Source organism: Anomaloglossus baeobatrachus, chromosome 12 (genome assembly GCF_048569485.1).
Source record: "Anomaloglossus baeobatrachus isolate aAnoBae1 chromosome 12, aAnoBae1.hap1, whole genome shotgun sequence".
Lineage (NCBI taxonomy): Eukaryota > Metazoa > Chordata > Amphibia > Anura > Aromobatidae > Anomaloglossus > Anomaloglossus baeobatrachus.
Window position 1 is genome coordinate 129,984,067 of NC_134364.1, and position 26,118 is coordinate 130,010,184.

The 26,118-nt window shown below is 49.8% G+C and overlaps 1 protein-coding gene across 3 annotated transcripts; it reads left to right on the forward strand.

The window, feature by feature from the left end:
* The first annotated feature begins 3,363 nt into the window (after positions 1-3,363).
* On the forward strand, positions 3,364-22,007 carry RFX5 (regulatory factor X5). 3 transcript variants are annotated; one of them, XM_075329956.1, is made up of 10 exons: positions 3,364-3,422; positions 19,375-19,509; positions 19,679-19,712; positions 19,789-19,871; positions 19,966-20,085; positions 20,163-20,279; positions 20,376-20,457; positions 20,538-20,736; positions 20,822-20,925; positions 21,021-22,007. In XM_075329956.1, exons 1-10 carry the CDS (start codon positions 3,379-3,381, stop codon positions 21,882-21,884), a joined length of 1,782 nt encoding a protein of 593 aa, XP_075186071.1. In that variant the 5' UTR covers positions 3,364-3,378; the 3' UTR covers positions 21,885-22,007. The 3 variants fall into 3 exon arrangements, with proteins under 3 accessions (XP_075186071.1, XP_075186072.1, XP_075186073.1); XM_075329957.1 differs by lacking the exon at positions 3,364-3,422 and adding an exon at positions 9,642-9,705; XM_075329958.1 differs by lacking the exon at positions 3,364-3,422 and adding an exon at positions 11,366-11,641.
* The last annotated feature ends 4,111 nt before the right edge of the window (positions 22,008-26,118 follow it).

The following is a 26,118-nucleotide window of genomic DNA, read 5'->3' on the forward strand; positions in this document are numbered from 1 at the left end:
CTGATAGTGCCAGTATAGCACTGTATGTATAGGATCAGCCTGATAGTGTCAGTATAGCACTGTATGTATAGACTCAGCCTGATAGTGCCAGTATAGCACTGTATGTATAGACTCAGCCTGATAGCGCCAGTATAGCACTGTATGTATAGAATCAGCCTGATAGCGCCAGTATAGTACTGTATGTATAGAATCAGCCTGATAGTGCCAGTATAGCACTGTATGTATAGAATCAGCCTGATAGTGCCAGTATAGCACTGTATGTATAGAATCAGCCTGATAGTGCCAGTATAGCACTGTATGTATAGAATCAGCCTGATAGTGCCAGTACAGCACTGGCTTAGGTTATACAGTGGAACCTTGGATTATGAGCCTAATTGGTTCTGGGAGTCTGCTCTTAAACCAAGTTACTCTTATATCAAAGCAAATTTTCCCAGAGGAAGTAATTGAAACACAGACAATTTGTTCCACAACTCAGAAATATTTACTGAATTTATAAAAAAAACAAAACTTATTACAGTTATACAAAATGTGCTGTATTCATATATAATTATTACAGTACACTAATACAAAATATTGTACAGTAAACACAGCAAATTAAACTGCACTTTAGCTTACAATAGAATTGTTGGTGTGCTGGAGGTACAGTATTAGGCGGCTTTCACACTACGTTTTTTTTAACATGCGTCCTGAATGTTGAACGCAAAAACAAATCCAGTGCAAATGCGTTTTCATTTCAATGCATTTGCAATGGACCCGCGTCAACATGCGTTCACATGCGTTTACATGCGTTATAGTGAGGATCCAGCGACTTGCAGTTTTTTAACGTTTTTCAAAAACGCTACTTGTAGCGTTTTTGAGCTGCGTCCAAATACTGCAAATTGCTGGATCCTGACTAAACAGCATGTGAACGCTGGCATGCTGATAGACAGGATCCTGCTTGCTCTACTGAGCATGCACAGAAACCAGCCTCGCGTGATCAGTCTCTCTGTCCCCCCTCCCTCTCCCCCGCCTGAGAGCTGCGGACACTCGTAACCAAGGTAAATATCGGGTATCCAAGCAAGTTACCCGATGTTTACCTTGGTTACGAGCCTCCGCAGCTGTCAGATGCCAGCTCCCAGTCTGTCACGTTCAGTTCCCCTCACTCCCGATCACATGACTCCAATGCCCACCCCTAAAAATCCTGTGACAGGATCCTGCAAAATAACACATGCGTTTTTCTTTGTAAAAGCAGGATCCGCTTTTACAGCAAAAAAACGTTCATGACGCATGTTAAAAAAACCTTAGTGTGAAAGCCGCCTAAATAATGTGCTGTACTGGTTAGCCGGAAGAAAGTACAATACTGTATCCACAAATGCAAATTGATAGACATGCTGTATAGAATATACTGTACTGTATAATGGTATACTGTCTATAGCAGTGATGGAGAACCTATAGCACGCGTGCCAGACTGGGCACGCAGAGCCATTTTTGCTGGCACGCGCGCTGTCACCACACTGAGCCACTTTGATCCGCTGGTGTGGACGCGCCAGCAGATCAAAGTTGTGTTGAGCAGAAGAGACATTTTTTTTCGCTCTGACACGCCTCCTTTCCCAGGCTGCAGGCCTGTTGCCTAGGAGACGGAGGAGCGTCAGTAGGCGGGAACTGAAGGACCCAGCGGCGCGTCGCGGAAGAGCGAGTGCTGGAAGGTAAGTTTTTTTTTTTTAATTTTTTTTTTTTATTATTAAAAGCTGTGTGCGGCTGTGCCAAGGCGTGGGGTCAGTGCCAAGGCGTGGGGAAACATGGAGAGCACGGGGCATGGAGAGCACGGGGGGGGGGGGGGCATACATGCAGAGCACGGGGCATACATGCAGAGCACGAGGCATGGAGAGCATGGGGCAAACATGGAGAGCACGGGGCATACAGAGCACGGGGCATACATGGCTGCAAGGATGGAGGAAACGTGCAAAGATGGGGAAACATGGCTGCAAGGATGGGGGGAAACATGCCAGGAAGGAGTACATTTACCAGGATGGGGGGGAAAAATGCCAGGATGAGGAACATTTAGCAGGAAGGGTGACCTTTATCAGGATGGGGGAACATGCCAGGATGGGGTACATTTACAATGATGGGGTACATTTACATTGATGGGGTACATTTACAAAGATGGGGTACATTTACCAGGAATGGTGCCATGATGGGGACAAATATACCAGAATGTAGGCAATGCATAACAGGATGGGCAGGGCCGGCGTCAGCACCAGGCATACCCGGCAAATGCCGGGGCCCTGGAGAGCTGGGGGGGGCCCACTCTGCCTTGTCAATTCTGCTGCCCCCGGGCCCACTCGCCTTCAGTTCTGCTGCCCCCGGGCCGAGTTCCGGGGACCGCAGTCCTCGGCAGGAAACTGTGGCTGCCGTCCCTTTTAAGGCGCGCAGACCACAGCATTCGCTGCGTCCTCGTTGATTGAGCTTCATCTGTGGGCGGAGCTACCGCCCGGCATCCTGCTCGGTTCCACAGATGGAGGCTCAGTGGCAGCCAGCGACCCCCAGCACAGCGCTCCCCTCTGGCGCTGTGTGGGCCCCATCTCCTCCGTGACCTGAGCGGTATGCGGGACCCCCCCCACTTGATCTGTATGTGCCCTTCCCGCCCCCTGATTTATAGGCCCCGGTGAACTGTATGGGCTTCTCCCCCACACGATGTATGCCCTCCCCCCCCCCCCCCCTTCCCGAAGCCGTATGTGCTCGCCCCGCAGAGCCGCGTGTGTGGGCCTCAGAGCAAGGTGTGTGTGTCTGTATGTATGTATATATGCAGCAGAGCAGTATGTGTGTGTCTGTATGTATGTATGCAACAGAGCAGTGTGTGTCTGTCTATATGTATATATGCAGCAGAGCAGTATGTATGTGTGTCTGTCTGTATGCAGCAGCAGTGTGTGTGTCTCTGTCCGTATGTATGTATGTATGTATGTATGTAGCAGAGCGGTGTCTGTCTGTATGCATGTATAATGTGTATATGACTGTATAGATTTGTCTGTTTATATGTATTTTTGTGAGTTTGTCTTTAAATATGTATATGTACGTATGCCTGTATGTGTGATGTCTGTGTGTTTATGGGGCCCACTGGGAGTATTCCGCCCGGGGCCCACAAAAACCTGGAGCCAGCCCTGAGGATGGGGGACATGTTTACAAGGAAGTAGCCCAAGAAGGGGGACAGAACTACACAATAAAGGGGGAGGGTAGCAACTCGTACGTCTTTATGGGATTTCAGGATGTTCAGACTTAGCAACGTAGATGTGGATTACAGAGTGAAATCTCTGTCTAATATGCTGCAATTTTTTCCAGAAAGATCAATCCAACTGCTGTGTCTGGAAAAGGGCAGGGGCTCAGCTTCAATGTGTGGTAAGCATGAGCATGATGCTCCCTGCTGGAGAGAAGAGAAGATGGCAAAGGTAATGTTACAATCAATTATTTACATAATAGGATTGGTTTGCACTTCGGGGAAAAAAAAAATGGGTTTAGGGCTACAGTTTGGGCACTTGGCCTGTAAAAGGTTTGCCATGACTGGTCTATAGTATACAGTACATATGTACAGAAAGTTACCTCCAGAGCAGGTCAGAGCGGTGAAAGGACAGAACCGGAAGCGTGCACTGTGACTTTGCTCTTCTTGCAAAGCATTGCTCTTAAACCAAGTTACAAATTTGTAAAAAGCTTTGCTTGTCTCGCAAAACGCACTCAAACCAAGTTATTCTCAAACCAAGTTATTCTTAAACCAAGGTTCCACTGTATTTGAAAATCCTAGTGATGGGTTTGCTTTAAGAATCTTATTACAGCTCTAGAGTTGCTTACATAATGTAAAAAGAAACTGGTTGAGTCATTGTCCTAGTTGAAGAAATTTGAACCTGAAACAATATTTGGTGAGAGATTTGTACCCAATTCATCTTCAGGAGACTGGAAGTGTAAAAAGTCCAAATACACTGCGGGCGTGAGAGTGACCAAAGCAGAAGCAGCATCCAAGCTGGACATGAAGAGATCCCCTCCGCACAGGCAGTGGTAAAAGCGCATTGTAAGACTGAAGTTATTCATTCCACATGAAATACCAACACTTTTGGCCATGAGTGTACATGAAACATTACACTGTTACAATGGCTATACAATTAGGGCAAAATACAGCAATTTTACAAGCAGTATCCCTTAAAAATGCCAAAAGTGTCCTGTACACACGTGGTCAAAATTATTGATACCCCTCGTTTAATGAAAGAAAAACCCACAATGGTCACAGAAATAACTTGAAATCTATGAAAATGAACAAATGACACTCAGACATTGCCGCTTTTCTGCTTCCAGAGAATTTTTTTCAAAAAAACACTCAAAATCAGCCTGGACAGAAATGATGGCTCCTTCCTCCTCCTCAACTGAATATTTTGTTGCACAACGTTTTGAGGCAATCACTGCCATCACACGATTCCTGTAACTGTCAATTAGACTTCTGCTCCTCTCCACAGGTATTTTGGCCGCTTCTCAAGAGCAAACTGCTCCTTGTGTCTGGTGTGTGAAGGGCGCCTTTTCCAGACGTTTCAGCTTTTTTTTTTAAAGATGCTCAATAGGATTTAGGTCCGGACTCATAGAAGCCACTTCAGAATAGTCCAATGTTTTCAGCTGTGTGTTTTGGGTGATTTTCCTGGTGCAAGATCCATGACCTGCGACTGAGACCAAGCTTTCTGACACTGGGCAGCACATTTCTCTCTAGAATCCCTCCATAGTCTTGAGATTTCATTGTATCATGCACAGATTCAAGACCCCCTGTGCCAGATGCAGCAAAGCAGCCCCAGAACATAACAGCCTCCTCCATGTTTCACAGTAGGGATAGTGTTCTTTTCTTGATATGGTTCATTTTTCCGTCTGTGAACATAGAGCTGATGTGCCTTGCCAAAAAGTTCAATTTTTGTCTCATCTGTCCATAGGACATTCTCCCAGGAGCTTTGTGGCTTGTCAACATGTGTTTTGGAAAATTCCAGTCTGGCTTTTTTATGATTTTTTATCAACAATGGTGTCCTCCTTGGTTATCTCCCATGAAGTCCACTTTGGCTCAAAGATCGACGAATGGTGCAATCTGACACTGATGTTCCTTGAGCTTGAAGTTCACCTTTAATTTCTTTAGAAGTTTTTCTGGGCTGTTCTGTTACCATTTGTATTATCCGTCTCTTTGATTCCTCCTCCACGTCCAGGGAGGTCGGCTACAGTCCCATGGATCTTAAATTTCTGAATAATATGTGCAACTGTAGTCACAGACACATCAAGCTGCTTGTAGATGGTCTTATAACCTTTATCTTTAACATGCTTGTCTATTATTTTCTTTCTAATCTCCTGAGACCACTCTTTCCTTCGCTTCCTCTGGTCCATGTTGAGTGTGGTACACACCATGTCACCAAACAGCACAGTGAGTATCTGTAGCCCTATATACAGGCCCACTGACTGATTACAAGATTGTAGATACCTGTGATGCTAATTAGTGGACACACATTGATTTTTTTTAAACATTACATTTTTATTAGATTATAAAATCATATATTACGTCATATGTTTGAACATTGATAATATTTCTTATCAAAACAAAAAAAATATTTGGGAAGAATAGGAAAGGGGGAGGGGTGATGACATCACAATGTACCTGTGTGTTTTAACATGTCCCTTTTGTCACATTATTTTCAGGGGCGCCATCATTTCTGTCCAGGCCAATTTCATGAGTTTTATGTTGGGAAAAAAAATTCTGTGGAAGCAGAAAAGCAGCAATGTCTGACTGTCATTTTCATAGTTTTATTCATTATTACCTTTGTCAGATTCAAGTCATTTCTGTCACCATTGTGGGCTTTTCTTTCATTAAACGAGGGGGACCAACAATTTTGACCACGTGTGTAACTCCACAATAACTAAGATTTATATGTAGACTTCTGGTACAGGAGGGTGGGACGGGATAGAGAAGGGGAAGAGGTTAGGATTTTAAGGCAAGCAGTTACAAAATGCATGAACGATAAGAGACACGACTCCAATAAAAAACACAACATAAACGGAACTAGCACGACATATCAGGAGTGGAAATATAACAACTCTGTAAAGACTGTTCGTCTATCTGGAGATTTTCATACATTCATCCATCCTTCATCTCAAGGGCCATGAAAGGTAAAGAGAAATCTGGGAAGCTAGAAACAAAGGTAAAAATGAAATGATGAAGTGTACAAGGCGTCTTGCCTGTGAGAGCACACCACACTGTCAGAAGATGCTCGTCATGTTGGCGCTGCCGGCTGTCACTTCTTGCTGGAGTCTGTACAATGGTCAGAGTAGGAAACCATTAGGATCGGCTGTATACATAAGTTAGATGCGATCTTAGCTCTTCCTCCATTAGATGAGACCTCTCCCCCACCAAACATGGGAAATTATGCAACACATTGTGTTGTCAGCTACTGTGTTTTTCCAAAAATAAGCCCTCCCCCGAAAATAAGCCCTAGTCGCGGATCAATAATGAAGTGTCCGTGCAGCTAAAAAGGTTACAGATACTGCAGGACACTTCATTATACACCACGGGCACCACGCAACCAGCCCCCCTGTACTCCTCCACCACACACACAACCAGCCCCCCTGTACTCCTCCCTCCATCACACACACAACCAGCCCCCCTGTACTCCTCCCTCCATCACACACACAACCAGCCCCCCCGTACTCCTCCCTCCATCACACACACAACCAGCCCCCCCGTACTCCTCCCATCACACACACAACCAGCCCCCCTGTACTCCCCCCCCCCCCATCACACACACCCTGTACTCTCCCCATCACACACACAACCAGCCCCCCTGTACTCCCCCCCCATCACACACACCCTGTACTCTCCCCATCACACACACAACCAGCCCCCCTGTACTCCCCCCCCCATCACACAACCAGCCCCCCTGTACTCCCCTCCCATCACACACACAACCAGCCCCCCTGTACTCCCCTCCCATCACACACACAACCAGCCCCCCTGTACTCCCCCCCATCACACACACAACCAGCCCCCCTGTACTCCCCCCCCATCACACACACAACCAGCCCCCCTGTACTCCCCCCCCATCACACACACAACCAGCCCCCCTGTACTCCCCCCCCATCACACACACAACCAGCCCCCCTGTACTCCCCCCCCCCCATCACACACACAACCAGCCCCCCTGTACTCCCCCCCCATCACACACACAACCAGCCCCCCTGTACTCCCCCCCCCCCCATCACACACACAACCAGCCCCCCTGTACTCCCCCCCCCCCCCATCACACACACAACCAGCCCCCCTGTACTCCCCCCCCATCACACACACAACCAGCCCCCCTGTACTCCCCCCCATCACACACACAACCAGCCCCCCTGTACTCCCCCCCCCATCACACACACAACCAGCCCCCCTGTACTCCCCCACCCCATCACACACACAACCAGCCCCCCTTTACTCCCCATCACACACACACAACCAGCCCCCCTGTACTCCTCCATCACACACACAACCAGCCCCCCTGTACCCCCCCCCCATCACACACACAACCAGCCCCCCTGTACTCCCCCCCCCATCACACACACAACCAGCCCCCCTGTACTCCCCATCACACACACACAACCAGCCCCCCTGTACTCCTCCATCACACACACAACCAGCCCCCCTGTACTCCCCCCCCCCCATCACACACACAACCAGCCCCCCTGTACTCCCCCACCCCATCACACACAACCAGCCCCCCTGTACTCCCCATCACACACACACAACCAGCCCCCCTGTACGCCTCCATCACACACACAACCAGCCCCCCTGTACTCCCCCCCATCACACACACAACCAGCCCCCCTGTACTCCCCCCCCATCACACACACAACCAGCCCCCCTGTACTCCCCCCCCATCACACACACAACCAGCCCCCCTGTACTCCCTCCCCATCACACACAACCAGCCCCCCTGTACCCCCCCCCATCACACACACAACCAGCCCCCCTGTACTCCCCCCCCCCATCACACACACAACCAGCCCCCCTGTACTCCCCATCACACACACACAACCAGCCCCCCTGTACTCCCCCATCACACACACACAACCAGCCCCCCTGTACTCCCCCACCCCATCGCACACACAACCAGCCCCCCTGTACTCCCCATCACACACACACAACCAGCCCCCCTGTACTCCTCCATCACACACACAACCAGCCCCCCTGTACTCCCCCCCCCATCACACACACAACCAGCCCCCCTGTACTCCCCCACCCCATCACACACACAACCAGCCCCCCTGTACTCCCCATCACACACACACAACCAGCCCCCCTGTACTCCCCATCACACACACACAACCAGCCCCCCTGTACTCCTCCATCACACACACAACCAGCCCCCCTGTACTCCCCATCACACACACACAACCAGCCCCCCTGTACTCCACATCACACACACACAACCAGCCCCCCCTGTACTCCCCCCCATCACACACACAACCAGCCCCCCTGTACTCCCCCCATCACACACACAACCAGCCCCCCTATACTCCCCATCACACACACACAACCAGCCCCCCTGTACTCCTCCCTCCATCACACACACAACCAGCCCCCCTGTACTCCCCCCCATCACACACACAACCAGCCCCCCTGTACTCCCCCCCATCACACACACAACCAGCCCCCCTGTACTCCCCCCCCATCACACACACAACCAGCCCCCCTGTACTCCCCCCATCACACACACAACCAGCCCCCCTGTACTCCCCCCATCACACACAACCAGCCCCCCTGTACTCCCCCCATCACACACACAACCATCCCCCCTGTACTCCCCATCACACACACAACCATCCCCCCTGTACTCCCCATCACACACACACAACCAGCCCCCCTGTACTCCCCCCATCACACACACACAACCAGCCCCCCTGTACTCCTCCATCACACACACAACCAGCCCCCCTGTACTCCCCATCACACACACACAACCAGCCCCCCTGTACTCCCCCCATCACACACACACAACCAGCCCCCCTGTACTCCCCCCCCATCACACACACAACCAGCCCCCCTGTACTCCCCCCATCACACACACAACCATCCCCCTCCCCACTGTGAGGACAGTGCCCTCAATGGATAACGGCCAGAGTGAGGGCAGCGCCCCTATAGATAACGCACCCATGTGAGGACACTGCCCCCTATAGATAACACCCCGGAGGGAAGACATCGCCCCCTATAGATAACAGCCGCATCTCTGTCAGGGACCAGTCGGCTCCTCGCTCTGAGGTGAACGTTCTCTTTCCCGCCAGAAGCGTAACAGAACACGTGACCAGTGACCACTGCTCCTGATCTCACTGTGCGGGGACTACAAGCCCCAGCATGCTCTGGGTGAGTGCACAGGACATTTTCTTTGGTCAGTCCTTTCGATGAGGTGACGTCATACCAAGGCGGGGTTTCGCTACTCTATTACTTCTCAACTGGCCTTGAATGTTGTGACACAAGACATACACCCTTTTTGCGCGCCTAACAGCTTTAGCCAATCATATTACTGTTACTAAGCAAAAGTTGGAGAGTTATCCAATGAAAACTCTCGGTTCCCTAGTTTCCGGGTAAGTTTTGTCCCGGGAGCCAATTGTATTTTTAGCCTGAGAAAAGAGACGCGTCGGCATCAGCCAATCAGAAAAAAGGATTTGGCGGAGGCTCCCGTAGCGGCGGTAGGTTGATTCCCGGGATTTTCTCCTGTGTCCGTTGGGTCATTATGTCCCGGACCCCAGTGATGTCTCACACGGGCAAGCCATTTTCTCATGTCCACCGGGCAGCGGGTGTCCCCGGCTTAGGCTATCGTATCGCGATAGGCGGTTGTCACGAGTGGGCGGAGACACGTGGGGTGCGAAATAGCTGAGGATGAGGTCATCGTGTATTATTACCCCGCCCAAAGCCGGGAGGAGGCAAATAGAGAGGGGATCAAAGACCCCCACACCGGGGGCCGAGAGGAGCATAGACCCCCCCACACCGGGGACAGGGGAGCATAGAGCCCCCCCCCCCCACACACACACACACATTCACCGGGGGTCGAGGGGAGCATAGACCCCCCACACACACACACACCGGGGGCCGAGGGGAGCATATACCCCCCACACACACACCGGGGGCCGAGGGGAGCATAGACCCCCCCCCCACACACACACCGGGGGCCGAGGGGAGCATATACCCCCCACACACACACCGGTGACAGAGGGGAGCATAGACCCCCCAACACCGGGGGCCGAGGGGAGCATAGACCCCACACACACGGGGGGCCGAGGGGAGCATAGACCCCCCCCCCCCACACACACCGGGGGCCGAGGGGAGCATAGACCCCCCCCCCACACACACCGGGGGCCGAGGGGAGCATAGACCCCCCCCACACACACCGGGGACAGAGGGGAGAATAGACCCCCCCACACAGGGGGCCGAGGGGAGAATAGACCCCCCCACACAGGGGGCCGAGGGGAGAATAGACCCCCCCACACACACCGGGGACAGAGGGGAGCATAGACCCCCCCACACCGGGGGCCGAGGGGAGCATAGACCCCCCCTACACACACACACCGGGGGCCGAGGGGAGAATAGACCCCACACACACACACACCGGGGGCCGAGGGGAGCATAGACCCCCCCCCCCACATACCAGGGGCTGAGGGGAGCATAGACCCCCCCCACACACACCGGGGGCCGAGGAGAGCATAGACCCCGCCACACCCCTGGGGCCGAGGGGAGCATAGATCCCCTCACACTGGGGACAGAGGGGAGACTTGACCCTCCCCCACACACACACACACAGGGGACAGAGGGGAGCATAGATTCCCCCCCACACACAGGGGACAGAGGGGAGAATAGACACCCCCCCCATACACTGGGAACAGAGGGGAGAATAGACACCACCCCCCACCCCACCGGGGACAGAGGGGAGAATAGATACCCTCCCACATACACACTGGGGACTGAGGGGAGAATAGACCCCCCCACACACACTGGGAACAGAGGGGAGAATAGCTCCCCCCCACCGGGAACAGAGGGGAGAATAGCCCCCCCACACCGGGGACAGAGGGGAGAATAGACACCCCCCCCCTACACACACACACACACTGGGGACAGAGGGGAGAATAGACACCCCACCCCTTACACACACACACACTGGGGACAGAGGGGAGAATAGACACCCCCCCCCCTTACACACACACACACTGGGGACAGAGGGGAGAATAGACACCCCCCCCGCACACACACAGCCTGGGGACAGAGGGGAGAAGAGACACCCCCCACCGGGAACAGAGGGGAGAATAGCCCCCACACCGGGGACAGAGGGAAGAATTAAACCCCCCCCCCCCCCCCCGCACACACACACACACCGGGGACAAAGGGTAGAATAGATCCCCCCCACACTGGGGACAGAGGGGAGAATAGACTCCCCACCGGGGACAGAGGGGACAATACACCCCCCCCACATAAGGGACAGAGGGGAGAATATAACCCCCCCCACACACACACACTGGGTACTGTAACTGGAGGATAGACCCTAAGGAAAATAGAGTGGAATGGAAAATGGAGTGGAATGGAAAATGGAGTGGCTGGCAGGGGAGCAGTATTTTACCATTAATATGACAGCAGGTCTGGTATTCATATGAGCTAAGTGTGATAATGGGCAGCTGTTAGTGCATACTAATGCAGATTTTTGCTGGTATTTTACCAATATAGGGATGTTGTAAACTGCTTTTGTAATGCTCTATACTTTGAGCTTGTTATTTGGCCTGCTAAAGATTCAGTAAATTTATTGTATATGCTTGGTTATTGTGGGTTTAGTACGTGCTCCCCTTGCCTTGATTTTTAGTTAATGTTTGTGTCTATGTTTTTTAATATGCCATCAATAAAGGAACTTTTTAATAAGCTATAGTTTTATTGGGATAATTTGGTTTAACCTAAGGAAAATAGACCCTGGTGATTGTGTGGGATGTACTAGTGAATTGATTGCGGGGTGTACTGGTGATTATGCGGTACTGTAGGGTGTACTGGTGATTATGCGGTACTGTAGGGTGTACTGGTGATTATGCGGTACTGTAGGGTGTACTGGTGATTATGCGGTACTGTAGGGTGTACTGGTGATTATGCGGTACTGTAGGGTGTACTGGTGATTATGCGGTACTGTAAGGTGTACTGGTGATTATGCGGTACTGTAGGGTGTACTGGTGATTATGCGGTACTGTAGGGTGTACTGGTGATTATGCGGTACTGTAGGGTGTACTGGTGATTATGCGGTACTGTAGGGTGTACTGGTGATTATGCGGTACTGTAGGGTGTACTGGTGATTATGCGGTACTGTAGGGTGTACTGGTGATTATGCGGTACTGTAGGGTGTACTGGTGATTATGCGGTACTGTAGGGTGTACTGGTGATTATGCGGTACTGTAGGGTGTACTGGTGATTATGCGGTACTGTAGGGTGTACTGGTGATTATGCGGTACTGTAGGGTGTACTGGTGATTATGCGGTACTGTAGGGTGTACTGGTGATTATGCGGTACTGTAAGGTGTACTGGTGATTATGCGGTACTGTAGGGTGTACTGGTGATTATGCGGTACTGTAGGGTGTACTGGTGATTATGCGGTACTGTAGGGTGTACTGGTGATTATGCGGTACTGTAGGGTGTACTGGTGATTATGCGGTACTGTAGGGTGTACTGGTGATTATGCGGTACTGTAAGGTGTACTGGTGATTATGCGGTACTGTAGGGTGTACTGGTGATTATGCGGTACTGTAGGGTGTACTGGTGATTATGCGGTACTGTAAGGTGTACTGGTGATTATGCGGTACTGTAGGGTGTACTGGTGATTATGCGGTACTGTAGGGTGTACTGGTGATTATGCGGTACTGTAAGGTGTACTGGTGATTATGCGGTACTGATAAGTATTTGATATACTGACAATTTTGCAAGTTTTCCCACCTAGAAAGAATGGAGAGGTTTGTAATTGTTCACTTCACCTGTGAGAGACAAATCTAAAAAAATCCAGGAAAATCCCATTGTATGATTTAAATAATTTGCATTTTATTACATGAAAAAATACGTCTTTGATGCAATAGAAAAACAGAACTTAATATTTGGTAGAAACCTTTGTTTGCAATTACAGAGGTCGGACGTTTCCTGTAGATTCGGTTTCTCAGTTGAAGTTACCTATGATAAAAATTTCAGCCCTCTCCATCCTTTGTAGGTGGGAATAGACAGTATCAAATACTTATTTTCCCCACTGTATAATTTTAGATAGAAATAAAACAAACTTTGCATAAATCAATAGCACAGATGACAAGTATAAAGTGTGTAACATATGTCATTAGATAGCTTTACTGTGAATGTCCAATCTCAGGCTTTTCTTAGGTCCAGCTCACTAATTGTTTCCCATCAGATGCTTCAGTCTATGAAGAGGGGAGAAGGGACTGATAACAGAGCGAATAACTTCTATACCTATACAAGTCCTCACATAAGTCCTCATCAATCCTGTTGCTGTATTTTCCTGTATATTGTATGTATATTGTATAGAAGTTACAGTGCTGGCCAAAAGTATTGGCACCCCTGCAATTCTGTCAGAGAATACTCAGTTTCTTCCTGAAAATGATTGCAATCACAAATTTCTTTGGTATTATTATCTTCATTTATTTTGCTTGCAATGAAAAAACACAAAAGAGAATGAAACAAAAATCAATTGATTGATCATTTCACACAAAACTCCAAAAATGGGCCAGACAAAAGTATTGGCACCCTTAGCCTAATAATTGGTTGCACAACCTTTAGCCAAAATAATGCGAACAACCGCTTCCGGTAACCATAAATGAGTTTCTTGCAATGTTCTGCTGGAATTTTAGACCATTCTTCTTTGGCAAACTGCTCCAGGTCCCTGAGATTTGAAGGGTGCCTTCTCCAAACTGCCATTTTGAGATCTCTCCACAGGTGTTCTATGGGGTTCAGGTCTGGACTCATTGCTGGCCACCTTAGTAGTCTCCAGTGCTTTCTATCAAACCATTTTCTAGTGCTTTTTGAAGTGCGTTTTGGGTCATTGTTGGAAGACCCATGACCTCTGAGGAAGACCCAGCTTTCTCACACTGGGCCCTACATTATGCTGCAAAATTTGTTGGTAGTCTTCAGACTTCATAATGCCATGCACACGGTCAAGCAGTCCAGTGCCAGAGTCAGCAAAGCAACCCCAAAACATCAGGGAACCTCCACCACGTTTGACTGTAGGGACCGTGTTCTTTTCTTTGAATGCCTCTTTTTTTTTCCCTGTAAACTCTATGTTGATGGCTTTTCCCAAAAAGCTCTACTCTTCTCTCATCTGACCAGAGAACATTCTTTCAAAACGTTTTAGGCTCTCAGGTAAGTTTTGGCAAACTCCAGCCCGGCTTTTTTTTTTATTTCTCGGAGTAAGAAGTGGGGTTTTCCTGGGTATCCTACCATACAGTCCCTTTTCATTCAGATGCCGACGCATAGTACGGGTTGACACTGTTGTACCCTCGGACTGCAGGGCAGCCTGAACTTGTTTGGATGTTAGTCGAGGTTCTTTATCCACCATCCGCACAATCTTGCGTTGAAATCTCTCGTCAAATTTTCTTTTCCTTCCACATCTAGGGAGGTTACCACAGTGCCATGGGCTTTACACTTCTTGGTGACACTGCGCACCGTAGACACAGGAACTTTCAGGTCTTTGGATATGGACTTGTAGCCTTGAGATTGCTCATGCTTCCTCACAATTTGGATTCTCAAATCCTCAGACAGTTCTTTGGTCTTCTTTCTTTTCTCCATGCTCAATGTGGTGCACACAAGGCACAGGACAGAGGTTGCGTCAACTTTAATCCATGTCACCTGCTGCAAGTGTGATTTGTTATTGCCAGCACCTGTTAGGTGCCACAGGTAAGTTGCAGGCGCTGTTATTACACAAATTACAGAAGCATCACAGGATTTTTCAAACAGTGCCAATACTTTTGTCCACCCCTTTTTTTATGTTTGGTGTGGAATTATATCCAATTTGGCTTTATGACAATTTTTTTTTTCTCATTGAAGACAAATTAAATGAAGATAATACCAAAGAATGTGTGATTGCAATCATTTTCAGGAAGAAACTGAGTATTCTCTGACAGAATTGCAGGGGTGCCAATACTTTTGGCCAGCACTGTATCCTGCCAAAAGTACATGAGCTCAAAGAAAAAAAAAAACAAGCATCAAGCATACAGAGAGGAGATACAAGAAGCAAAAAAAGTTGTGTTCCAGCTCACCTGTGTAGGAGACGCCAACTTTGGACCGTGCAAGGATTGAAAAAGTCGGCAAAACCAGGTCAGGGAAACATGAGGAAATCCAGTAGCTTGATCCAAGAATTTTTAAAAATTATATTTTTTTATTTTAGTATAATTAAAAAGTCCATAAAGTCACATGGAGTGCTAAATCAGATAGAGGACGTGTTTCGAACGTCTAGTTCTTATTCAGTCTCTAAAGGTGGCTTTACACACTGCAACATCGCAAACGACATCGCTGTAACGTCACCGGTTTTGTGATGTTATAGCGACCTCCCCAGCGACATTGCAGTGTGTGAAACACATCAGCGACCTGGCCCCTGCTGTGAAGTTGCTGATCGCTACAAATCGTTCAGGACCATTCTTTGGTCCTTTGTTTCCCGCTGTGCAGCATGATCGCTAGAAAGTCTCAGTGTGTAAAGGGGACTTAAATGTGCAGGCAGCAGGAGCCGGCTTCTGCGGACACTGGTAACCACGGTAAACATCGGGTAACCAAGAAGCCCTGTCCTTGGTTACCCAATATTTACCTTCGTTACCAGCCTCCGCCGCTCTCACTGTCAGTGCCGGCTCCTGCTCCTTGCACGTGTAGCAGAGCACACATCGGGTAATTAACCCCATGTGTGCTGTAACTAGGAGAGCAGGGAGCCAGCGCTAAGCAGTGTGCGCTGCTCTCTGCACGTGTAGCTGCGTGCGCTGGTAACCAAGATAAATATTTACCTTAGTTACCAAGCGCAGCATCGCTTCAGTGCGTCGCTGCTGGCTGGGGGCTGGTGACAGCTCACCAGCAACCCATGTAGCGATGCTCCAGCGATCCCTACCAGGTCAGGTTGCTGGTGGGATCGCTGGAGCGTCTGACTGTGTGACCTCTCACCAGCGACCTCCTAGCAACTTACCAGCGATCCCTATCAGGTTGTATCGTTGGGATCGCTGGTAAGTTGTTTAGTGTAAAGGGGCCTTAATACTGAGGACTAAGGCAGTTTAAAAACATGACTCCGATAAGACATTGGCTCAGAAAGGAAGGGGGAGGAGAACAGCTCGTGTGTGATAATGAATTAGAATTCTGAACAAAAGTCACACTAATGCGTACATGGTTTACAAAAGGAACAAAGAGTAGCTGAAAAGATACTATACAGATAGAACAAAGAAAAACATGTAAATGCATGTTAAGGCCCCTTTACACACTGAGACTTTCTAGCAATCCCACCAGCGATCCCAACCTGGCCGGGATCGCTACAAAGTCTCTAGTGAGCTGTCAAACAGGCAGACCTGGCCAACGACGCAACAGCGATCCGGACCTGCAGAACGACCTAGCTAGTCATTGGGGACGTTGTCAGACGTAAAACAGACATCTGTGAAAACCACCGTGAAAACTGTCGGCAGACAGCAGACAGAGTAGCGCGATGAGAATGAACTCGGGTGAACTTCACCCGACTTCATTTTCATGCCGCGGCTCTGTCTGTGTGCCGTGTACTGATTAGCGGTCACCTGTGAAGGATTCACCGGTGACCGCTAATCCCCCGAGTGACTGAAGTGTCCCCCTCGCTCATACTCACCGATCCCCGGCGCTGCACGGTGTTCACACTGCTCCGGCGGCTTTTTCTAATTTGAAAAAGCCGGCCGCTCATTAAACAATCTCGTATTCCCTGCTTTCCCCGCCCACCGGCGCCTATGATTGGTTGCAGTGAGACACGCCCCCACGCTGAGTGACAGGTGTCTCACTGCACCCAATCACAGCAGCCGGTGGGCGTGTCACTATGGAGTATAGAAATAAATAACTATATGCACATATGAGAAATTAAAATGCTCTCAGGAAACAGTGGACTGAAGGAGGCTGCTGCCCAGAACTGCACGCCCCCACATATGTGCACCAATTTTGATGCGTCATTGCGATCATTGGACACCGCCATATATGCACGGACCTCGGCTGGCACATGCATGTGTTATCGCAGTAAAAAAGTAAAATTGTTTTCTGGAAACAGGAGATTGAATTTTATATTCCAGAATTTGTGTGCGCATTTATTTGGAATTTTACCTTTTTTGTGAACTTAGTTATGTGTACTTATAAAATAAGTTCCAAGTCAGTATATATAACATGCATTTACATGTTTTTCTTTGTTCTATCTGTATAGTATCTTTTCAGCTACTCTTTGTTCCTTTTGTAAACCATGTACGCATTAGTGTGACTTCTGTTCAGAATTCTAATTTATTATCACCCATGAGCTGATCTCCTCCCCCTTCCTTTCTGAGCCAATGTCTTATCGGAGTCATGTTTTTAAACTGCCTAAAGACCCTGTCACACACAGAGATAAATCTGCGGCAGATCTGTGGTTGCAGTGAAATTGGGGACAATCAGTGGCAGGTTTGTGGCTGTGTACAAATGGAACAATATGTCCATGATTTCACTGCAACCACAGATCTGCCAAAGATTTATCTCTGTGTGTGACGGGGCCTTTAGTCCTAAGTATTGTTAGAGACTGAATAAGAACTAGACGTTCGAAACGCGTCCTCTGTCTGATTTAGCACTCCATGTGACTTTATGGACTTTTTAATTATACTTCAATAAAAAAATATAATTTTTAAAAATTCTTGGATCAAGCTGCTGGATTTCCTCATGTTTCCCTGAGAGAGGACATACAGTATACTGGACTATTGATGTGTGCACAGTTTATTGAAAGTTTAAATCTGCTTTAATTAAGTAATGACCTTAATCTTGTTCTCCTGTTCACTCCAGCAATTCTGAGAGGAGTGCGGCCTTCTTTCTTTCTGAGAGGAGTGCGGCCTTCTTTCTTTCTGAGAGGAGTGCGGCCTTCCTTCTTTCTGAGAGGAGTGCGGCCTTCCTTCTTTCTGAGAGGAGTGCGGCCTTCCTTCTTTCTGAGAGGAGTGCGGCCTTCTTTCTTTCTGAGAGGAGTGCGGCCTTCTTTCTTTCTGAGAGGAGTGCGGCCTTCTTTCTTTCTGAGAGGAGTGCGGCCTTCTTTCTTTCTGAGAGGAGTGCGGCCTTCTTTCTTTCTGAGAGGAGTGCGGCCTTCTTTCTTTCTGAGAGGAGTGCGGCCTTCTTTCTTTCTGAGAGGAGTGCGGCCTTCTTTCTTTCTGAGAGGAGTGCGGCCTTCCTTCTTTCTGTGATGAGTGCGGCCTTCCTTCTTTCTGTGATGAGTGCGGCCTTCCTTCTTTCTGTGATGAGTGCGGCCTTCCTTCTTTCTGTGATGAGTGCGGCCTTCCTTCTTTCTGTGATGAGTGCGGCCTTCCTTCTTTCTGTGATGAGTGCGGCCTTCCTTCTTTCTGTGATGAGTGCGGCCTTCCTTCTTTCTGTGATGAGTGCGGCCTTCCTTCTTTCTGAGATGAGTGCGGCCTTCCTTCTTTCTGAGATGAGTGCGGCCTTCCATCTTTCTGAGTGTGGTTACTTTTTACCCTCGCCTGTAGAGGAGGAGCTTCACTGGTGCTAAAGTGCAGCACAGACTTATCTCAGCTGAGACAAGGCCTAGATCCTCAGGCTACATACATTCACACACAGCGTTTTTGCGGATCCATTTTTTGCAGTGACTCTGGCCATCCCAGCAAAGACAATGGGTTTCAAGATACGATATTCAGACATCGTTTTGTGAGGATCCGTTTTTGGGCTCAAAAACAGATCCTCACAAAGAATGAGCAGTCAGTTTGTGGCATTTTTCTAATCTGCTTTTCCTATTGAAAACATTATCTATGAGCTCAGAAACCTTTCAGATGATGCGGTTTATAAAAAGCTGATCTGCTTTTGCACCTGAAAAACGTATCCTCAAAAAACGCAGCAAAAACTCTGAGTGTGAATGTAGCCTTAGATCAGGAATAGAACAGACATTTATAGGACATTTCAGAACTTTCCCAAATTCCCATGACAAAATATTCAGCACATTCTGCATTAAACTCCTGTCCCCAATTTATTATATATTTAGGAGTCGGTCCATTTCATACCGACTCCAACTCCACGACTTTGACTCCACAGCCCTGGTGACTGATGCAGTAAATGAAGGATGTGCGCTATTTGCTGCTTGTGAGTGTTGTTGTCTGTGTGCAATGACCACTCTCTTGTGTCCGCAGGTCCTGCACACAGGAGGGAATGGCCGAGGACGTGCTATATGAAAACATCTCGAAGAAGGGAGGACTGACGGCTGGAGACGCCCCGGAGGAGACAGAGCCCAGCAATCTCCTGCAGAAACTGCGCGACCGCATCTCGTGAGCAGCTCCTCAGTGATTAGTAGCGGGTGCGCGGAGGTGTCTGGCCCACGGAGCTCATGCTCTACAGCTCTGTGGGGCTGACACAGGACGTGCAGTCACTTAGATCATACGCTGGGGCAGGGGCGGCCTCTCCGCCGTGCGCTGACACTTTCTTTTATTTCTACAGGAAGTCGGTTCAGACTAAAGTGGACAGTATCCTGGTACGTATACTGCGTGTGGCCTCCTCTCTGGGGGGCAGTGACTGGGACTGACCCTCCTCCTGCTTCTCTCCTATAGGGAGATGTTCAGAAGCTGACGGATTATGACAAGCTCTACCTGTACCTGCAGCTCCCGCCAGGACCCAGCGGCCCAGAGAAAAGGTATTGTCTGGACCCCAGACTCGGAGGCGTGTGGGGCACAGAAGTCGCACTGCAGCTTGTGACTTGTACTGATAGTGTCCATGTGTCTCTGCAGCCTGGACGTCAGCTCTGTGACCACGGCAGAACATATGCATGCCTGCACGTGGATCCGCAATCACCTGGAGGAACATACAGACACCTGCCTGCCCAAGCAGGACGTGTATGATGCCTACAAGTGAGTACGGCTGCCCCACGGACCCTTCTGTCACAACCATCGCCCCTTCATATAACGCTGCTTTGCCTTTTCTCTAGACGCTACTGTGACAACCTGTGTGGGAGACCCCTCAGCGTGGCCAATTTTGGGAAGATCATTCGTGAGATATTTCCAAATATCAAGGCCAGGAGACTGGGAGGAAGAGGACAGTCCAAATATCCTTCCATTGCAGGAATCGACTGCAGCGGCTCCAAACGGGTATTGGGGGTGGGGGGGGTCACATCCATGTCTGTGTCCTTAACCACATGAACGTATTGCTACAGCGGCCTGCGGAGGAAGAGCATGGTCAGCATGCCACCCTTACCCAGCCTGGACCTGAAGATGACGGAAAGTGTAAGCTGCCCCTTCCCCCCTGCTGCCAGCATCACCAGTGTCTCCCGCTGACAGTATATAATCTATATACTTCTCCGCAGTCAGAGCTGACGGACCTGGTCCAGTCCTACAATAATGACGTCATCAATGCCTCCTGCGCTCTCATCTGTAACTGGGCCGAGAAGATCCTGAAGAGGTCCTTCAACAACGTGGTGGAGGTTGCCCAGTTCCTAATTCAGCAGCACATCATTAACCCCCGCAGTGCCAATGCAGAGCTCGTCTTGTCCATGGTTCTTTCAGGTAATCGCACTTCCCCCTCCCCATCAGTCTGTGGGATTTCCAGATATCTAGGTGATGGCGTCTTCCTTTTTTATCTTTGGAGCAGACAGTTCCCAGAGCAGCGGACAGAAGGCTCAGAAACAACTTCCAGAGGCGGCAGGAAGTAAGAGGCCGGGGTCTCCGGACAGCGGAGCAGAAGCGGCCACTAAGGTACGTCCACGTCTGCCTGCAGTGGTGGCCTCGGGCTGGATGGCAGGTGTTGGCTGACCAGTTTCTTTCTTGATTCTTGTCGCATTCTTTTACAGAATAAGAAAGCGATCATCGCCCATCCTGGGAGCCCCTCGCAGGTGAAGAAGCGCCCCCCAGAACCTCAGAAGCCAGCCAACAGTCCACAAGTGGATGCCCTGGTGGCCCGTCTCCCTGTTCTGCTACCTCGACTTCCAACAGAAGAAAAGTACATAAGCTCTAGTCCCCCTGTCCGATTTAACCCACCCGTCCTGGCACCCAATCTAATCCCTGGACAATTAAAAGTGTCTCCCCTGCCTTTTACACACGGGGTGCCCCTTACAGTGACTGGAATGAATGGGACTGGCCTGATGTCTCAGCCGGTGGCACCGCCGGTCATCAGCATGATACTTCCCGATATGAGTAATCTGGAATCTCACACTCTCGGCAAATCCAACCAGAATGGCAGCAAAGACTTTGCGGGCTGCATGGCCGACAGTAAAGCAGCCAAGCGCCTGGCCGCATCTACAGAGGAAGGACCGTCCAAGAGGAAGCGGGGTCGCCCGAGAAAGATGGAAACTTCACAAAGCGCTCCTACCAAGTTACCTTCTCAACCAAACACCGCTGCAAAGAAGGTCGTCATTGACAGTAGCTCCTCCGGTCAGGGGAGGGACAGGGAGTATGGAAACGCTTCAGTGGTCTCCGGACCCCTCGCCCAGGACAGTACCTTCAGTACTGGAGCTGATCACCAGTTGCCAGTATCTTACAGAACAGTAATGGAGGCTGCAGCCGGGACTGACACAAAAATGATCCCCGAGACTGTCCCCAACCAGGTCAGTGTAATCCAGGACGGCAGGCAGAGCCTGGCTCAGTGGACTGCACGCCCGGGGGACTGCCAGAAGCGAGAGCCAGACGAGACCACCACCGTGGCAAAGGCTGACTGAGGTGCAGGCCGGAGGCCCTGCGGGAACACAGCCATACAGTCCACTGCGACATCACCACATACGTGTACAGTCCGCTCCCCTATGTCTCTATCATTGCCTAATACCAGATTTCTTATAAGCCGCCTTGGCGTCTGCTCATTTCACTGCTCACCCGCAAGTGGTGAGAGCTGCAGTGTAAAGCATGGTAATACAGGAGTTATGCTGTGATTGGGGGAGGGGTATTCAGGAAGCGTGCTCTCATCATACCTTCACATGGCACAGATTGGAGATCCCTCTTCTCTAAATGAGGTTTACAGAATCAGCTCCATATAAAGGGACTGGTCTTCAGAATTGTATGCAGCCGGTCTGCTGCGTGAGTATGATGAGAAGGCAATGGGGTAGAGATGGCTGTACTACAGATTCCCCCCCCATCATCCTATCACGTGCACGTCCTGATCCCCCCCGTCAGCTCCACTGTGACCCACTGTCATGTACACATCCCAATGCCCCGTCACATCCTCTCTGACCCCCTATCATGTACACATCCATCCTGATCTCCCCCGTCACCTCCTCTATGTGACTCCCTATCATGTACACATCCTGATCCCTGCCCCCCCATCACCTCCTCTGTGATACCCTGTCATGTACACATCCTGATCCCCCCCCCCGTCACCTCCTCTATGTGACCCCATATCACATACACACTCTGATCCCGCCGTCACCTCTATTTGACCCCCTGGCACGTACACATCCTAATCCCCCCCCCCCATCACCTCCTCTGTGATACCCTGTCATGTACCCGTCCTGAATCCCCGGTCACCTCCTCTGTGACCTCCTATCATGTACACATCCTGATCCCCCCCCCGTCACTTCCTCTGTGACCCCCTGTCATGTACACATCCTGATCCCCCCCCCCCCCCCCCGTCACCTCCTCTGTGACCCCGTCATGTACACGTCCTGATTCCCCAGTCACCACCTCTGTGACCTCCTATCATGTACACACTCTGATCCCCCCCATCACTTCCTCTGTGACCCCCTATCATGTACACATCCTGATCCCCCCCCCCATCACTTCCTCTGTGACCTCCTATCATGTACACATCCTGATCCCCCCCCCATCACTTCCTCTGTGACCTCCTATCATGTATACATCCTAATCCCCCCGTCACTTCCTCTGTGACCTCCTATCATGTACAAATCCTGATCCCCCCCCGTCACCCCCTCTGTGACCTCCTATCATGTACACATCCTGATCCCCCCCCCGTCACCCCCTCTGTGACCTCCTATCATGTACACATCCTGATCCCCCCCCGTCACTTCCTCTGTGACCCCCCCGTCATGTACACATCCTGATCCCCCCCCCCCCCCCCGTCACCTCCTCTGTGACCCCGTCATGTACACGTCCTGATTCCCCAGTCACCACCTCTGTGACCTCCTATCATGTACATACTCTGATACCACCGTCACCTCTATTTGACTCCCTGTCATGTACACATCCTGATCCCCCCCGTGACCTCCTATCATGTACACGTCCTGATCCCTGTCATCTCTATTTGTCCCCCTGTCATGTACACGTCCTGATACCCCCGTCACCTTCTCTGTGACCTCCTATCATGTACACATCCTGATCCCCCCCGTCATCTCCTCTGTGACCTCCTATCATGTACACATCCTGATCCCCCCCCGTCACCTTCTCTGTGACCTATCATGTACACATCCTGATCCCCCCCGTCACTTCCTCTGTGACCCCGTCATGTACACATCCTGATCCCCCCCCCCCCTGTGACCTCCTATCATGTACACGTCCTGATCCCCGTCACCTCTATTTGTCCCCCTGTCATGTACACGTCCTGATACCCCCGTCACCACCTCTGTGACCCCTATCATGTACACATCCTGATCTCCCCATCACCTCCTCTGTGACCCCGTCATGTACCTGGCCAGTAAACATGAGCCGTGTGCAGTCCATCTGCTGTGATTGGGTAGAGGCCTTTGTGCTTTATTCATAGTTTTCTGTGCCAGAAGAATAGATTATTATGCATTTTTAGGGATGAGTGAACCTGAACTGGAAAGTTCCGTGTCCGCACCGGTGCTGAACACCAAACACAGACTTCTGACTCTACGTCTGGTCCCTGTTTGCGTTTGTCACCTGAATAAAGCTTGTTGAAAGGTTGCAGAGCAGGCTGTGGGCACTTCTGGAGCCATTGCAGCCATGCTATGTATTAGCATGGTTGTTATTGGCCAGGGAAATCACAAAAAAAGGAAGCAAAATGGATAAAGCAGGACATACTTACCAGACTCCGCGCAGCAGTAACACTGCTTCCAGGTCTCCTCATTATCCCTCATGCATATTCACCGCTTTTCCTACCCACCGTCTGTGACAGCGTCTGTGATTGGCTGCAGTCAGACTGTCGGCGTCTCTGATTGGTTGCCCTCACAGAGGCTGTCTGTCTGCCCAAGTAATGTGTGAAAGTAAATAAATAAAATTGGCGTAGTATTCCCCCCCATTTATAGATACCCAGCGCAGATAAAGCAGAAAGCTACAGGCTGCAGCCCCCAGCTGTGCGCTTATCTTGGCTGTGTATAAAAGTAAGAGGAACTATTGAAACATAAAGTAAGAGGAACAGCATGCGGCTTTTTTTTTTTTTTTTTTTTAAAAATTAAATTAATTAATTAAAAACCCAGTGTGCGCCCCCCCCCCCCCCCCCAATTTTCATACCCAGCCATGATAAAGCCGACAGCATGGGGTTGGTATTCTCAGGCTGGGGAAGGCTGTGGTTATTGGGCAGAGGGTCCCAGCCTAAAAATAGCAGCCTGCAGCCGCTCAGAATTGTTGCATACATTAGATGCCACAATTCCGGAACTTTACCTGGCTCATCCCGACTGTCCTGGCGCGGTGTGTAATAAGGGGTTAATGACAGCTCACAGCTGCCTCTATGAGAACCCCCAATTACTAATCCTGTAAGTGAAAAGAAATAAACATAAACAATGAAAAAATCCTTTAAAATAAAATACAAAAGAAACCCACTCTTCCACCCCTTTACTAACCGCACATACACCCAGATCTGACGTAATCCACTCGAGGTCCCATGACGATCCCTGCTCTGCCACATACTGAAGTCACAGCTTGTGGGCACAGAACAGAACATGACCGCATGCTTTGGGATTCAGGCAAAAGACTGAGCCTCAGCGATGATATTACTCAGTTTTCTTGCGGTAACATCTAAAGTTTCCCACAGTCCTCCACCTGTGACTGTAGATAAACTCACCTCAGGTGACCTCACCTCAGATCAACGGAGTTCAATCATACCTGTATCTCCTGGCAGAACCATATTTTTTTGGCCAAGATATGCAGATTTGGTGATGAAATTTATACACCAAATTTCTGCACCAAAATCTGCATCTTCTGGCAAAAAAACGCATCTAAACAAAATTAATTTTTTTGCCAAGAGATGCAATCGGACAGTCTGGCGCATCTAGAAAGTGCTGCCAGATTGTTGGACGGCACCACTTTCACTTTGAAGCCACTGCCAGACTGTTGGATTGCGGGTCACAGACGTGTCTCACAATCAGGTCACCGGAGGTCATACCATGGGAATCCCGCTGTGACCTCCGGTGAACTGAGTAATGTCAGTGCTCACAGCCGGGGCTTCCCCTGCTGCTGTCAGTGTTTCTTGAAGCTTGTGGCGAACAGACGCGCCTCCCACTACTAATCTAGGGCTTGATGGCAGCTATCACAGCTGTCAATAACCCCTTATATTACCCTGTCACCACACCAGGGCAATTGGGAAGAGCCAGGTAAAGTGCCAGGACTGTTGAATGTAATGGATTCGACTCGACAATTCTGGGGCAGCTGAGGGCTGGTATTTTTGGGCTGGTGGGAGGCCAAAATCTATGGTTCCTCCCATCATGATAGTACCAGCCCCCACCTGTCTGCTTTACTGTGGCTGGATATAAAAAATGGGGGGGACCCTACGTCTTGTGTTTCCCCTCTATTTTCATATTCAGCCATGGTAAAGCTCACAGGCTGCAGTTTTACCCGTGCTATCAAAATATGGCTAGGGCCTATGTATTTTTTTTTTTTTAAATTATTTAATTCTTTTTACACTACTATACAGCAACCTGACTGCAACCAGACACGGACACAGGTTGGGGGCATGTATAGCAGTCTGCAACCAATCACAGACACTGGCACAGAGGGTGGACGGGAAAAACAGTGAATATTCATGAACCTTAATAAGCGGGCCCGGAAGAG